The sequence below is a fragment of the Rattus norvegicus genome, chromosome 14 (genome assembly GCF_021556685.1).
Source record: "Rattus norvegicus strain SHRSP/BbbUtx chromosome 14, alternate assembly SHRSP_T2T, whole genome shotgun sequence".
Lineage (NCBI taxonomy): Eukaryota > Metazoa > Chordata > Mammalia > Rodentia > Muridae > Rattus > Rattus norvegicus.
This window is the reverse complement of record NC_141547.1, coordinates 67,159,132-67,176,218: the sequence shown is the minus strand read 5'-3', so window position 1 is coordinate 67,176,218 and position 17,087 is coordinate 67,159,132. Positions and strand designations below refer to the sequence as shown.

The 17,087-nt window shown below is 36.8% G+C and overlaps 1 protein-coding gene across 12 annotated transcripts in view; it reads left to right on the top strand.

Annotated features, from left to right (window-relative positions):
* The window catches only part of Slit2 (slit guidance ligand 2), a 337,724-nt gene that overhangs the window by 256,225 nt on the left and 64,412 nt on the right, over nt 1–17,087 (top strand). For all 12 annotated transcript variants that reach the window (NM_022632.2, XM_087583725.1, XM_087583727.1 and 9 more), the window contains 6 exon segments: nt 1,820–1,986; nt 2,950–3,082; nt 9,365–9,433; nt 13,595–13,666; nt 14,522–14,593; nt 15,776–15,847. In NM_022632.2, coding sequence (NP_072154.2) covers nt 1,820–1,986; nt 2,950–3,082; nt 9,365–9,433; nt 13,595–13,666; nt 14,522–14,593; nt 15,776–15,847 — 585 coding nt within the window.

The following is a 17,087-nucleotide window of genomic DNA, read 5'->3' as shown; positions in this document are numbered from 1 at the left end:
TTCTTCGTGTTGTAGTGACCCCCAACCATAAAATTACTTTCTTTTTTTTTTTTTTTTTATAAAAAAGAGCGTTTATTTTGGCTTATTGTTCCAGAGGGAGAATCCATAAAGGCTGGAATGGCATCGGCACAGTGCCATAATTAGGGGTCATATTTCTTTTTTATAAAATTACTTTCGATGCTAATTCATAATGTAACTTCGCTACTGTTATAAATCACAATGTAAATTTCCATGTTGTCTTATGGTCTTAGGTGACCCTTGTGAAAGGGTCCTTGAACCCCTCAAAGGGGCCATGAACCACAGGTTGAGAACTACTGCTTTTATCTATGTCTTGCAATGGTTTATTATATCTCTTACCTTTATTAGTAACTTTTAATTAACTGCTAAACTTTCTATAAAAACTTGATCTTGTATTTAGGCACTTATGAAAGGACAAAGTTATCTTAGCCTTGCTTTATTTATTCAAAAATTAATACCATCTTTATTACATAAAATTTGATATACGTGGCATTTTTCAGCTAGTTATTTGTATAATAGTGGGACCAATGATGTGTGTTTAGAGTTGTAAATTATTCTAGCTTGAACAAGTAAATGTCACAGATTTTCTCTCATATCCTAAGCAATAAACATTTTAACATAAGTAACATAAAAACAGAATTGATAGAGTTATTACCAACCAACCAACTACACTCTAAAGAAAGCATTTTTGGTGACAAAAGATATAAAGATGAACAGATTGACAGTAAAAGCTATTTGCCAGAAGCCATTTACTATGACTTTGCAAAACTTGGAAGGAATGAGTTGAGCCTATCTCAGAGAATATTTTATGTAGACAACTTGAACCTTGAGAATACTTCTTTCTCTACGAACGGAACTCTAAAAACACTTCAAAATAAACTTTGAACAAGGCATTTCAGGCCTTCTGTATGTCAGTTTCTCAACAAGCTGTTTGCTATTAAAGCTCTAATAACTGATAATTTCCCTGTCACAGCAGTTTCTAAAGACTAACCCTAACTTACAACAGAAGGGGGATAAACAATAGTTAAAACTGCTCCATAAGCTGGTCTGAGACTGCTCAAGTCTCTGAAACAAAGAAAAAGAAGCAAGCATCTGTCTATCAGTAAAGTACTTAATTCCTGTTCCCCACGAAGTGTGACATTTTACATGGAGAGACTAATTTGTGCATATTAAAGATGGCATATTTATAAATAATAGGACTGTCGGTAGGTTTGTGCTTAAGTATGAGATGCCAAAAGTCTTGAGATTTGTAGAAGTAAATTCACTTTTATAACTGGCATTTAATCAAATCATCTGTCAGTTTAGATAGGAAAGCTATTCTCTGGAGCAAACAAGAGATGGAAATCTTGAGATGACAAATGAAGGGAATGGCTGTTGTCAGGTTAAACTCAATAATATAAGGTAATCAGCCGTCATCTTTATATTAAATTACTGCTTTACCAGCACAGGAGAGTTTGACAGTAAGTTAGATCTCTGACATATTTAGATTATTTTTAAGTGAGGTATCTATCAGAGCCCCTTGCCTAAATGCCAAATTGCTGCCTTCATATTTTTTGTATGAAATTATTTGAAGAATTCTCTTATTAAAATATACTGTCTTTTAGTTCCAGGCATATACATTTTGGGAAATATATTTATGGTATATTTTGTATATGATTGTGTGCATATAGGGAAATGGGCATACAGAGACTAGGGGGAAAATCATTGTAACCAAAATAGTGTGGAGAAATGATCACCTAGCTTATAGAATAATAAGATTAACCCTAAACTGAACTGGGCATTGCTTGCATATCGTGCTTAGAAACCTCTTGGCCAATCCTTTCAACTGTAACTGTCACCTGGCATGGCTTGGAGAATGGCTCAGAAGGAAAAGAATTGTAACAGGAAATCCTCGATGCCAAAAACCCTACTTCTTGAAGGAAATACCAATCCAGGATGTAGCCATTCAGGACTTCACCTGTGATGACGGTAAGAAATGCACAACAAATCATGGGTCTTTCATCTTCATTCACAGGACCAATCAGATGCTCTGTTATCCAGGGAGCATGCTTCCTTTAGTCCAGTAAGACAAGGTAGCAAACAGGGCTTATGGTCTGGCAGATATATTTTTCAAAACAGCTCTCATGTCACGGTCCAGTTCACATCTAAGGACTGTTCGGTGATCTTTGTAGCACAGTTCTTTGTTCTGATAAGCAGGGCACTTGTCATTCTCAGGTTGCCACTTCACATTCAAGCCTGTCACATGCCTACTTGTAAATGTTCTAGAAGACTTCCAAGCTCCCAACTTGTGAATGATACTTATAGAGCTTAACTTTAACCTTATTTTTCTTAGTGTGTCTTTTAGAAGCTACTGTTTCCAAATGAGAACACACACACACAAAATCCATTATAACCTAGAAGTTCTATTCAAATCAACAAAAATCAGTCTCCCCTCTCTACTAGTCTCGGCCATTGCTTTCATTCTAACTGTAGTCCTGTGAGGTGGGTAGAGCAAGATCTGTTATTCTTGCCAGTGAGCAGGAAGCTAACTGGAATTCCACATTTTAAACATGAGGCATTGATGTGATTAAATATTTGAAGGTAATCTGCCCCTTTCTCTTTGTAATTTCTTCTTAATCTGGTTTATATTTTGATATCCCTACTGGTAACTGTATAAATATCTGAACAAATAATCACCTATTAAAATTAAAATTATGTTAGTAGTACAAAATTGTGAGCTATTTTTCTGAAACTCTGCCTTAGGGAGCCCGAAATTAATGCACAGTGTCAATCTGCAAGTACTTAGTGCTTTATACATAAGTGAGATATTTTTATTTACATGGCCCAAGACCCTTGGTTTTTTTTTTAACTTATCTAAACATTTCAACTCCATTCTAGTCCCTCTAAACTGTGAATCTGCCTGTGTTTTCTGTACTTTCTGCGGTGATCTAGGAAACGATGATAATAGCTGCTCTCCACTCTCCCGTTGTCCTTCGGAATGTACTTGCTTGGATACAGTAGTACGATGTAGCAACAAGGGCTTGAAGGTCTTACCTAAAGGCATTCCAAGAGATGTCACAGAACTGTAAGTACAGTTTGTTCTCCTTGTTTCCTTTCTGTACCTCTTATTAAAAGCAGTGACAAAAATCAACATTGTGGGAGAAAAGATTTATTTTTCCTACAAGTCCATCATTACAAGAAAATCAAGACAGTAACTAGAAGCAGCTAGTCACATCAAGAGTCAACAGTAGAGAGAGAATGAATTTATGTAGGTTCATTTGTGCCCAGTGCTCTCTCTATATTTCATAAGGTCTGGGAACCAAATCTAGGGGATGATACCACCCATAGTAGGCTTTGTTTTCCCAAAACAGTTCATGTAATTGAGATAAGCCTGGTCCAGACAGTCTTACATTAAAATTCTATGCTAGGTGATTCTAAACTGTGCCAACTTGAATTTTAAAACTAACTGCCTTAATTTGTTTTGCCTTTTTCTCAAACAACCAATGTTTTATACAGCAAGGGAATAAAGATCTAATAAAAACTTTAAGGATCCTTTTTACCGGTCACATTTCCATACCTGCTTTATGGATATAAAGTAAATTTATAAAACAATAATGCAAAAGCCACTTCAGAGAACTTGGAGAATTGCTGGTTGGATGATTTTCCTTTAATAAAAATAAGATTCCTCAGTGTCTTTGTTGTATTTGCTCTGCCTAATATGCTCTAATAAGGATATTCAAACATTATACAGATCCTGGACTCACTGCTTCTCTTACGCCCTATTGTTTCATGGAGCATTTTACAAGACTAATGTTCCATCAGATACAGCTTGGGAAATGTTGCATAGTTAATTTATTTTCAATGTCTAGTGAACACTACATACTTAAATCTCTTTTTCTATCACTACTGGGACAATAGTTAACCATATAGGATAATAATTGTCTTGGATTTAGAAGAAACTGGCAGAAATCTTGTCTTTCAAAGAGGACATTGTCTTTTTTTTGATTCCATACCCTTTAGATCCAAAAGGGCATGTGGACAGTTATGTTTTGATACTTGAATAACTGATATTTAAATACAAATTCTATGACCAATATCCATGTAAATAGACCTTCAGAAGTCGGACCTTCAGTTCAAAGTCCTATGGCTGCATCCCTGCCACGTTTGCAGAATGGAAAGAAAATCAAATGCAAACATCAGGATGCATAGACACCATTTTCATTCCATTCCTTTAAGTCTAAACTGGGATTTGATGGGAAAATATTTTATCAGAGTCAGAGTGAGTCATTTAGTCTTTATTTAATTTTTGTTTATATGGAATCAGGGATCAATAATGCTTTAAATCTGCATGTGGCCTCTACAGGTACATGGCTATAATTCATGGAAATGCATGCAAGGAGTCCAAATGATCCACTTTCACCATCTGGGCTGTACGCAGCATAAGCAATGAGTTTGAAGAATATGTTACTTATTTCCCTTAGGCTTTTGGCTAAGATCAAGCGAAGAACATGTCTCTAAAGTTTTCAAGGATCTCGTTTTTCAAGTAATGTTCAGTTCATGGATCCTATTTTGGGGTTGGATAAACCAGTCAGAGAGTATACAAACTTAGCAAACAAGAATGTGTTCCTTAGAATCAAAATGCTTTTAACTGGTCAGGTTTTTTTCCCTCTTCTAACAAGCAAGAGATAATTGTCTGTAAGCACTGTGTTTTGTCTGTTTTGTTAATATACTGTTGTTTTAATAGTTCTTCAGTTGATTGTATGAGTTTATAACCCTTCCCCACACTCTATTATAACTTGTATTCTGTATGCACAGTGAGATTTTATAAATAGCCCAATGAGGACCAGAGCATCCACATTGTCTTCGATGCTAAATAGTTTTCTTTTCAATTTTCACTGGACTTTTGTGTTTACTCATCCACAAAAGTTAAACATTCTTTAATTTCTGTGTTAAGCTTCAGTTCTTGACTCACCCTATATCTGCCATAGATGCATTTCGTCCCTTGAGTCTTCAGTTGACATCACATCAAAGCTCATTTTCAAATAATTTTAATTTCTTTTCTATGAAGAATATTTTGTTCTATATAGATCAGGAGAAAACTAACTCATCTTTGTAATTTAAGTTTCACCTCCCACAGAGATTATTCTTAGAATCTTACCAAGTCAGCAAGAGCCTCCTCTGCAGTCGTATATACTCATATTAGAAAATGTGCATGTATGTATTACATTAAATTATTAAAGAATTTGGCAATATAACCATGTATTGGTGGACAAGTTGAACAAATGGTGTCCATTAGTTTTAATCAGTTCCATATACCTCCCCTCTCACACTGCTTTCCAAGTAGACATGCAGAGTATTCTTTTTTGTTGTTGGTTTGTTTCATGGTTGTTTTTTGGTTTTTGGGTTTTTTTTTTTTTAATTCCTTCCTTTTATTTAAGCATTTAGTTTTTACAGTTTTTATTCCCTTCCTGGTCTACCCTCAGACTGTTCCACAACCCATACCTCCTCCCAGGCCCCTGTCTCCACGAGGATGTCCCCACTCCCAACCCCCACCCCACCCCACCAGACCTCGATACTCCCTGGGGCCTCCAGTCTCTTGAGAGTTAGGTGTATCTTCTCTGACCAAACCCAGCCCTGACAATCCTTTGCTCTATTTGAGTTGGGGGCCTCACATCAGCGGGTGCATGCTGCTGGTTGGTGGTCCAGTGTCTGAGAGATCTCCAGGGTCCAGGTTAATTGAGACCACTGATCCTCCCTTCAGGGTTGCCCTCTTTCTCAGCTTCTTCCAGTTTTTCCCTAATTCAGCCACAGGAGTCAGCAGCTTCTGACCATTGGTTCGGTGAAAATATAGCTACTTGTTGGGTCTTTCAGAGGGCAGTCATGATAGGTCTCTTTTTGTGAGGGTTCCATAGCCTCAGTAATAGTGTCAGGCATTGGGGCCTCCCCTTGAGCTGGATTCCACTTTGGGCCATTCTCTGGACTTTCTTTTCCTCAGGCTCTCCATTTCCATCCCTGCAGCTCTTTCAAACAGGGACAATTATGGGTCAGAGTTTTGACTATACGATGGCAACCCCATCCCTAACATGTTGCCCTGTCTTTCTGCTGGAGGTGGGTTCTCCACTGTAGGGCATTTCATCTAAGGTCCCTCCCTTGGAGTCCTGAGAGTTTCTTACCTCCCAGGTCTCTATTACGTTCTGGAGGGTCCCCCAACCTCCTAGTTCCTGAGGTTGCCTGTTTCCATTCTTTCTGCTGGCCTTCAGGGATTCAGTCCTTTTCCCACACCCAGTACCAGATTATGTTCCCCTCTTCCCTCCTAGTTCTCTCCATTCCCCACCTCGAGAATGCTTTCTTCTCCCTCCCAAGTGGAACTGAGGTGTCCTCACTTGGGCCCTTCAGCTTGTTGAACTTTTTGAGTTCTGTGGACTGTATCTTGGTTATTCTGTACTTCTCTTTTTGGCTAATGTCCACTTACTAGTGAGAACATACCATTCATGTCCTTTTGGGTCTGAATTACCTCACTCAGGATAGTATTTTCTAGTTCTATCCATTTGCCTGCAAAACTCAGCATGTCCTCGTTCTTAATAGGTGAATAGTATTCCATTGTGTAAATGAACCACAATTTCTGTGTCCATTCTTCTGTCATGGGACATCTGGGTTGTTTCCAGCGTCTGGCTATCACAAACAAGGCTGCTATGAACATAGTGAAACACATGCCCTTGTGGCATGGTGGGGCATCTTTTGGGTATATTCCCAAGAGTGGTATTACTGGATCTTCAAGTAGATCTATTTCCAAATTTTCTGAGGAACCTCCAAATTGATTTCCAGAGTGCTTGTACCAGTTTGCAATCCCACCAGCAATGGAGGAGTGTTCTTCCTTCTCCACATCCTTGCCAACATGTGTTGTCACCTGAAGCTATTCTGATTTGTGCAAGGTGGAATTTGAAGGTCATTTTGATTTGCCTTTCTCTGATTACTAAGGACTTTGAACTTTTCTTTAGGTGCTACCCAGCCTTTTGAGATTCCTCTATTGTGAATTCTCTGTTTAGTTCTATGCCTTATTTTTTTATTTGGTTGTTTGGTTTTTTAGTGGTTAGCTTCTTGAGTTCTTTATATATTTTGGATATTAGCCCTTTATTACATATGGGGTTAGTAAAGATTTTTTCCAAACTGGAGGTTGCCAATTTGTCTTAATGTCTATGTCCTTTGCCTTACAGAAGCTTCCCAGCTATCAACTCCCATTTATCAACTCCAAAACCATGAGCCATCGGAGTTCTGTTTAGGAAATTTCCGCCTGTGCCAATGAGTTCTCGGTTCTCTCCCACTTTCTCTTCTATTAGATTTATTGTATCTGGTTTTATGTTGAGGTCCTTGATCTACTTAGACTTGAGCTTTGTGCAAGGTGACAAGTATGGGTCTATTTTCATTTTTCTACATACAGTCAGTCAGTTAGACCAGCACCATTTATTGAAGATGCTTTAATTTTTCCATTATATATTTTTGGCTTTCTCAAGATCAAGTGTGCATAAGTGTGTGGTTTTATTTCTGGGTGTTCAATTCTAGTCCATTGATCCACCTGTCTGTCTCTATATCAATAGCATGCAGTTTTTATGACTATTGCTCTATAAGTAGAGCTTGAGGTCAGGGATGGTGATTCCCCAGCCATTCTTTAATTGTTAAGAATAGTTTTGCACTATTCTGGGTTTTTTGCCTTTCCCAATGAATTGGATCATTTCTCTTTCCATGTCTTTGAAGAATTGTGTTGGGATTTTGATGAGGATTGCATTGAATCTGTAGCTTGCCTTTGGTAGGATGGCCATTTTTACTATGTTAATTCTGCCAATCCATGAGCATGGTAGATCTCTCCATTTTCTAAGATCTTCTTTGATTTCTTTCTTGGGAGACTTAAAGTTATTGTCATACTATCTTTCACATGTTTGGTTAGAGTTACCCCAAGATATTTTATATTATTTGTGGCTATTATGAAGGGAGTTGTTTCCCTAATTTATTTCCTGGCGTTTTTATCATTTCTATAAAGGAACGCTATTGATTTATTTGAGTTAATTTTATATCCAGTCACTTTGCTGAAGTGCTGTTCTGAATCTTCTTGTTCTGCAACATTTCTGGCCTAAAAGGAAAGTGTTGACATTCATGGTACACTGCTTCCCTCTAGTGGTACCAAGTAAAACTTAGCTACAAGAAAAAGGAAGTGGGCAAAAGTAAATCTTGTCAGAAAATTTGAGGACTCATCAGAAGTCATATTGCAATATGAATATATAATCTCCTGTCAATCATGTATATTTATAGTCCATGTATTTTTCAGAGTTGTGTACATTTTGAAATATTACAGATTTTTATTTCAGGCAGCCCCCTTACTTTTCCTATAAATATTAAAATTCTGGTTTCAATCTGAAGTTTCAAGAGTGACTACTTCACTAGAACAGAAAAAAAAACAAGTAAAACAAACAAACAAACAAGCCTCACATCCTGAATGTTTCTTAGTTGGTCTCAGCTGCATCTCTGGGCAAATGACCCAAGTGCCAGAGTGTCTTAGATTATGTATTGGCTAGGAAGGAAAGTTTTGAAGAGAGGGGTTTTTTACTTTTTGTGGCATCATGTATCAAACTCCCAGCATTTATTTATTTTTATATCCCATGAGTTACTACTTTTTTTATAATTTGCCTATATTCTGACCCAAATATGATAGTCAAAAATGTAATTTTATTTGAAAAATTCTTTTGCATTCACGTGCTAATTTTTGTATACTTGAAAAATTCTGTTATTTTATGAAAGCTCTTGAGGCCCCTATGACACTAAATATACCACCTTCAAGTTATGGCTAGTTGTACTCAAAAATCTCCTTAAAACTGTCCATTGTGATGTTTAGCAAATCTCTCTCTCTCTCTCTCTCTCTCTCTCTCTCTCTCTCTCAATGAAAATAATACTTAAACTTAATAATGAGGGTTGGTTAATAATTCTTCAATTTCATGGTGTTGTCTCTATATAAATACAAGTAAACTGGTGGCCATTTAAATATGTAAGTCATTGGTTAGACCTTGCTGATAGAAAAATGGCTAGATGCTTGGCATGCTTTTGGGTAAACAACAAAAAAACTGAACTCACCATTCTGTAACTCTGTACTTAGCTTTATGCATTAGCCTAAGTGTGCCACAAAGAGTTCTACTAAATTGAGCTACTTTGCAATTTGCCCTTTACTTTTCTTGAATAATGATCGCAGCTTGGAACATGATCTCAAGGAGAAAACTGCCAAGTTGTTCTTCATCATTGCCCCAAGTAAATATTGGTCATTTGTTTTGTGTTTTCCCAGTGTTACTTTTTAAGATGACCTTGTTCTGTCCTTGTTTTTAAGGTATCTGGATGGGAACCAGTTTACACTGGTCCCGAAGGAACTCTCCAACTACAAACATTTAACACTTATGTGAGTAGAATATTTTCACATCGTTGTGTTATTTTATTTCATTAAACTGGGAATGGCAAGACGCAGAAGATGTAGAGAGCCTTTCACATAACATAAGTCACTTACAGTGACCTGCTTCTCTGCTAGACCACTGTGGTTTGGGTTCACTAGCCACATCCGTACTGAATATCAATCAGGTGATGCCGAGTCTTAGGAAAGGCTCCTCTAGCCAAAGAAGCAAAGATACAATAATCTCTTAAGTCGTAAAAGGCATTCAAACAGCAAAACAGGAGGCTTCATGGATACAAAAACAGGCTACTTGTTAGAAATCTTAAAGATAGTGTAGAAATATTTTACCTGGCAAACAGAGTGTGTTCAAAACTTTGCTAAACATATATTTTGTGCTTGACTTTCTTATGTAAAAAAATTTAAAGTAATTCAGAGGCTATAAATACTAAAGTTCATTTTATGTAAGCATCTGGATTTGTACCCTCTCTAATTAAGCTAGACAACAATCGCGACATTCTGAGTATATAGTTCAAAATACTAATTCTTTGTTTCTTTCTTCAAGAAAATAACTCGTTTCCTTTTCAGTGAATGAAATGACTTTATGATGACAATTTGAATGTAAGACATAAAACCAAGGAGACATATAAATCTATAAACTAACTGATCTAGTTTCAGACATTACTTTTAAAACACCTAATCCATTTACATATAATTTCCCATGTCCCAATGACCTTACTGGGGACTGACAACACTTCAGAGCCCATAGAGAAATTCTGAAAATATAAGAGATTTTTAATGGCTATACAGTATCACTAGTTTTAATTTATTCATTTTCCAGATTGTTAAGTTTCCTAGAACAGGTTTTAGTTGTAATTAGGGAGTTGCAAGAAGTTCAAAAGAAGGAATTATTACATAATCTATGTATATTGTATCTAGGTGCACTGAGGCAAGTGAAGATACTGTCTCCATTTTCCATGAAATATGGGAAATACAAATAGAAACTGTCTTAGGGCCTTGTAAGTGAGGAGGCTTACCTAATGAAAAAACTACTTTGAGCTTATCTTGTTCTATTGATAGTGAGAACAGATCTCTTTAAATGAGCTATGAACTAGCTGTGATTTTCAGAAGGTACTTTTTTCCCCCATCTTTATTAAATTGGGTATTATTTACATTTCAAATGTTATCCCTTTCACAGTTTCCATGCCTACATCCCCCTAGCCCCTCCCCCTCCCATTCTATATGGGTGTTCCCCTCCCAATTCTCCCCCCATTACTGCCCTCCTGACAAGAATCCCGCTCACTGGGGGTCCAGCCTTGGCAGGACCAAGGGCTTCCCCTTCCACTGGTGCTCTTACTAGGATATTCATTGCTACCTATGAGGTCAGAGTCCAGGGTCAGTCCATGTATAGTCTTTAGGTAGTGGCTTAGTCCCTGGAAGCTCTGTTTGGTTGGCATTGTTGTTCATATGGGGTCTCAAGCCTCTTCAGCTCTTTCAGTTTTTTCTAAGATTCCTTCAACGGGGGTCCCGTTCTCAGTTCAGTGGTTTGCTCAGCACTGGCATTCACCTATGTATTTGTGGTATTCTGGCTGTGTCTCTCAGGAGAGATCTACATCCGGTTCCTGTCAGCCTGCACTTCTGTGCTTCATCCATCTTATCTAGTTTGGTGGCTGAATATGTATGGGCCACATGTGGGGCAGGCTCTTCAGCCTCTGTTCTGAACTTTGCCTCCCTTTCCCCTTCCCAAGGGTATTCTTGTTCCCCTTTTAAAGAAGGAGTGAAGCATTCGCATTTTGGTCATCCTTCTTCAGTTTCATGTGTTCTGTGCATCTAGGGTAATTTGAGCATTTGGGCTAATAGACACTGATCAATGAGGGCATACCATGTGCGTTTTTCTGAGATTGGGTTACCCTACTCAGGATGATATTTTCCAGTTCCAGCCATTTGCTTATGAATTTCATAAAGTCATTGTTTTTGATAGCTGAATAGTATTCCATTGTGTAGATGTACCACATTTTCTGTATCCATTCCTCGGTTGAAGGGCATCTGGGTTCTTTCCAGGTTCTGGCTATTATAAATAAGGCTGCTATGAACGTAGTGGAGCATGTGTCTTTGTTATATGTTGGAGCATCTTTTGGGTATATGCCCAAGAGAGGAATAGCTGGGTCCTCAGGTAGTGCAATGTCCAATTTTCTGAGGCACCTCCAGACTGATTTCCAGAATAGTTTTACCAGTCTGCAATCCCACCAACAATGGAGGAGTGTTCCTCTTTCTCCACATCCTCGCCAGCATCTGTTGTCCCCTGAGTTTTTGATCTTAGCCATTCTGACTAGTGTGAGGTGGAATCTCAGGGTTGTTTTGATTTGCATTTCCCTTATGACTAAAGATGTTGAATATTTCTTTAGGTGCTTCTCAGCCATTTGGCATTCTGCAGCTGTGAATTTTGTTTAGCTCTGAACCCCATTTTTAATAGGGTTATTTGTCTCCCTGCAGTCTAACATCATGAGTTCTTTGTATATTTTGGATAAAAGCCCTCTAACAGTTGTAGGATTGGTAAAGATCTTTTCCCAATCTGTTGGTTGCCGTTTTGTCCTGACAACAATGTCCTTTACCTTACAGAAGCTTTGTAGCTTTATGAGATCCCATTTGTTGATTCTTGTAAGTCATTGGTGTTTTGTTTAGGAAATTTTCTCCAGTGCCCATGTGTTCGAGATTCTTCTGCACTTTTCCTTCTGTTAGTTTAAGTGTATCTGGTTTGATGTGGAGGTCCTTGATCCACTTGGACTTAAGCTTTGTACAGAGTGATAAGAATGGATCGATCTGCATTCTTCTACATGTTGACCTCCAGTTGAACCAGCATCATTTGCTGAAAATGCTATCTTTTTTCCATTGGATGGTTTTGGCTCCTGTGTCAAAAATAAAGTGACCATAGGTGTGTGGGTTCATTTCTGAGTCTTCAATTCTATTCCACTGGGTATCTGCCTGTCTCTGTACCAATACCATACAGGTTTTATCACTATTGCTCTGTAATACTGCTTGAGTTCAGGGATCGTGATTCCCCCTGAAGTCCTTTTATTGTTGACGATAGTTTTAGCTATCCTGGGTTTTTTGTTATTCCAGATGAATTTGCAAATTGTTCTGTCTAACTCTATGAAGAATTGGATTGGAATTTTAATGGGGATTGCATTGAATCTGTAGATCACTTTTGGTAAAATGGCCAGTTTTTTACAATATTAATCCTGCCAATCCATGAGCATGGGAGATCTTTCCATCTTCTGAGATCTTCTTCAATTTCTTTCTTCAGAGGCTTGAAGTTCTTATCATACAGATCTTTCACTTTCTTGGTTAAAGTCACACCAATATATTTTATATTATTTGGGACTTTTTAACATCTTTTGGGCATTTATGAAAGTATTTGTTACATAATTACTTGTAACAAATTAAATATGAGATCTGTAGATCTAGAAATGTTTATTACTACTGACCCACTATATAATTATATTTTAATAAATATGTACAACTCTTTAAAAACATGCCGATAATTCAACATCTAAAATATAGATCATCAGACTCCTATAATGTTCCTAACACTTTCATAATTATCAGTGCCTATATTACTCATATTTTGGAATTTAAATTCAAGAATAGTTGACCTTTATTTTTTTACTTATCTTCCTTTATTCATGTTTTAGATCTTGCTCCAGAAAAAACAATGGCTAGTTATAATGTTTACATATATACATATATATATATATATGTTAAGTATAAAAGTATATATTTATGAATAAATACATGTGATTTTACGTATAATGAGAAAATGCTGAAATTCACATATTTTATTGTTAGAAATACAAAATAACATTGTAAAATGTTAGCAACATTCAACATCTTTACTTATTCGTTAAATAAATATTGAGGACTTTCTGAGTGTCATTGACGTAGAGCCACAGACCAAATCACAGGTGTTCTTATGATGACAATGTGAATGTAATTAATTCAAGGATTGTTGCAATTAGCAAATTTGAATTGTGTATTAGTGGACATAAATGTCAAAGTGGATACAGAATGGAGAGCTAATGGAACCATAAGGACTGGTGGTTTATTCCAAACTCTAATACTGAATGTTCTATTATTCTAGTTAATAGTATGCTCAATGTCTTCACTTTTCCCTTTCAGAGACTTAAGTAACAACAGAATAAGCACCCTTTCCAACCAAAGCTTCAGCAACATGACCCAACTTCTCACCTTGTAAGTGTGGTACTGAATATTCACGTATTCCTGGGGCAAGAAGGGTTTATTAGATGGTTCCAGATGAACAGAGAGAGACTGTCATCTTATGCAGTGTTAATACCATCCAGAGAAATTGAAACAACAGAGACAAAGTTACCCAAAATGTTAGATTTAGCTTCACACACACACACACATACACACACACACACGCTATTTTTCAAAGATCATGACACAGTTGTTAGAAATCCTTAAACTATGCTTTCCGGGGTGTGTTGGTCAGTTATATTGCTGTGAAGAGATACCATGATAACAGCAAACATTTACAAAAGGAAGCATTTCATCGGTGCTTGCTTAAAGTTTTGGGAGTTTAGTCCATTTTTATCATGGCGGACAGCATGGAGGCTCACAGGCAGACAATGGTGATGGAGAAGCGGAGTTCTACATCTGGATCTGCAGACAGTTGTAAGAGAGTTTGTGCTTAGAATGGGTTTATTAAAACCTCAAAGTCAGTCACATACCTCCTCCAACAAGGCCACGGTCCATTCATTTCAAATAGTGCCACCCGCTGGTGACCATGTACTCAAATCTAGTCGCCTATGGGGGCCATTCACATTTAAACCACCACTCAGGGCATGATATCTCAGACAGAGAATGAGTGAGGAATGTGTACATGGTAGGAAAAAATTTAAGTTATATTTATGTAATGTATCATAATAGAATTAAAGCACATAGTTGAGCAATATAAATGATAGATAAATACAGTCAATTCATAAATTGCTCAAATAACTGTTTTCTTAACGGATTTGCTTTAAAACGGCATTTGTATATTACTAGACTCCCAAGTTAGAAAAGCTGATGTGTGTCTATTTACAGAATTCTCAGTTACAACCGTCTGAGATGTATCCCTCCACGGACCTTTGATGGATTGAAATCTCTTCGTTTACTGTAAGTATTCTGTATTCAACAATCGTGTTTCTTAGGGATCTGAGTTTTGGGCTATATTTTTGGAGGTGATGTGATAACTTTATGATTCTTGGCTATTTCATGATGTATGTATTACAGTTTACTGTAAATTAGAAATTGGGGCAATTGTTTCAGATGTTATCATTGTAACCACTTTGATTAGTACAATAAAACCTCCTCTTTTGTAGTACATGTTCCTGTGGTAGTCATTTATTGCTATATATATTGTAGTATATATCAATATATTGAAATCAATAAATACTATATTATATATTATAATACTATAATATATTATATTATATAGTATAGTATATATTGATATATACTATAATACTAACACACACATGTCACATAACTCCAATTAATTAATTTTAAAATAAGAAAGCTTATTATCTTTCTTTTTGTTTTTTTCCAAAGCTGAGGACCAAACCCAGGGCCTTGTGCTTGCTAGGCAGGTGCTCTACCACTGAGCTAAATCATCAACCCCAAAAAACTTTCCTTTCAAAGCACTTTTGTAACCTTTTCACATTAGGGTATTATTAATCTTTCCACTTTGCTATGACAGACTGAAAATTGTGATTTTTGTCTGTTTTAACTGTATTTCAAATGACTGTAGCATTTGAGTCCTCATATATTTATTGAACATTTGCAGTGTGTTCTTGCAGTGAAGCCTGATTGCTTCATTAGCCATGATCTACTAGATACTATTTTCATTATGGCACAAACATCTGTACAATTACTATTGATTTTAAGTCTTTTAATTAAGGATTTAAATGTTTTATCCTTTGTGGTTATTATCTTTACCATCCACTTTGTTGGCCACAGGCCCTCAGCAATTCCTTATTTTGTAAATTTTACCTTGTAGGGTATTTTATGCTCTTTTCTTTCTGGTTGCTGAGATTTATATTATACTGTATACACTTTTCCTCGTCCTACGATTATATGAACAGCATATTTTTATGTAATTGATAATTTCATTTTCTATATACAGTTTACCTTGTGCAGACAATGTGAGGTATGGGCTGGCTTCTGTTTTTCTAAATAGATATCTGTTGTTCACACATATCTTATAGAAGAGATCGCCTTCTTTTACTGGCTTAAGTGTTAATAAAAATGAAACCTTTCTTCTTGTAGAAATATTCCTCTGAACTTTCTCTCTTTTAGGTCTCTACATGGAAATGACATTTCTGTCGTGCCTGAAGGTGCCTTTGGTGACCTTTCAGCCTTGTCACACTTGTGAGTACCTGGCTCAAGGTTGCAGTGTTGGGGTCAGATGCTCTCTGATTATATTTTCAATAGTCTCCTACCCCTCTTTTTCTGTAACTATGAACTAAGCTTGATTTATTCTTAAAAGAAAATGTGCAGAGTTTAAAATTGGATACCTTGCCACCTACGAGTAAATTTTAATTTATTCTTTGAGCTGGCATTCATCAGGTTTGTGGTGTTGACTCAGCTGAAAGTGTCATTTATACAAATCAGATCCCCAGCCACTCTGCACGTTTTGCTGACTGCTCTCTGATTCTTACCCAATTCTCCTTCTGAAAGCTGTGTCCCATGTACCATTTCTTCTCTGAATTTTACACCGTGTTGCTTACACTTGATTCATTTATACCACAGATGCCTAGCATTGGCCATGGTGCTGTGAAACACTGACATTGACACCACTGAATACTGTACAATCTGACAGTGCTTTGTGACAAGTTCTTTTGTATGTACTCTCACTTCTATCTCCATAATTATAGCTGCAATAAAAATGGAGGTAGAAATGGATTCTGTGCATATATATATATATATATATTTGTATGTATGTCTATATAATTTAAAGTAATACATAACATAATAATATATATATATATGTTAGCACTGTTGAACCTTAACATTACTCTACTACTAGATGAAATATCAAGATATCTCAAAGCTAGAAGGAAGAAAAGACATCTGTCTAAGGTTAGAAAGTCTCCTTATGGGATGATAAATTGGGGCTACCCGATAGCAATTATCTGGTTCTGCCTGGATGTCAAAGCCAGTAGGACCTCAGGAAGATTCATAAGATTGAAAGAAAAAAGAAAAAAAAGAAGAAGAAATTTAAAAAATTCAGAAAGAAAGACAGTGGAAGAAGAATGTCGTCTAGTTAGTCATGTTTCATCTGAATTTGCTTTATGGGAACTCTGGTATATATCCATTTAACACATGGATACCTCCCATTCACATTTATGCCATTAGGCCAGAGGCTACAGGAGGAAAGACTTCTACCATTTAATTTTTGAGCCCCAGCATCTACCTCACAAAAGGTCCATATCAAGACCTCTCTTGGCAAACTCATGTTCATGAAATACAGTAAGAAAAAGAAAAGCCTGTTAATTTCAGGGGTGTGGCTGCTGCTGTCTGAGAGAAGGCTTCAGAAAGGAGGAGGTGGATTTAGGGTAATGGGTCAGAGAAGGCCCCACAGCATGAGTCCTGCCAGACCTGAGGGACC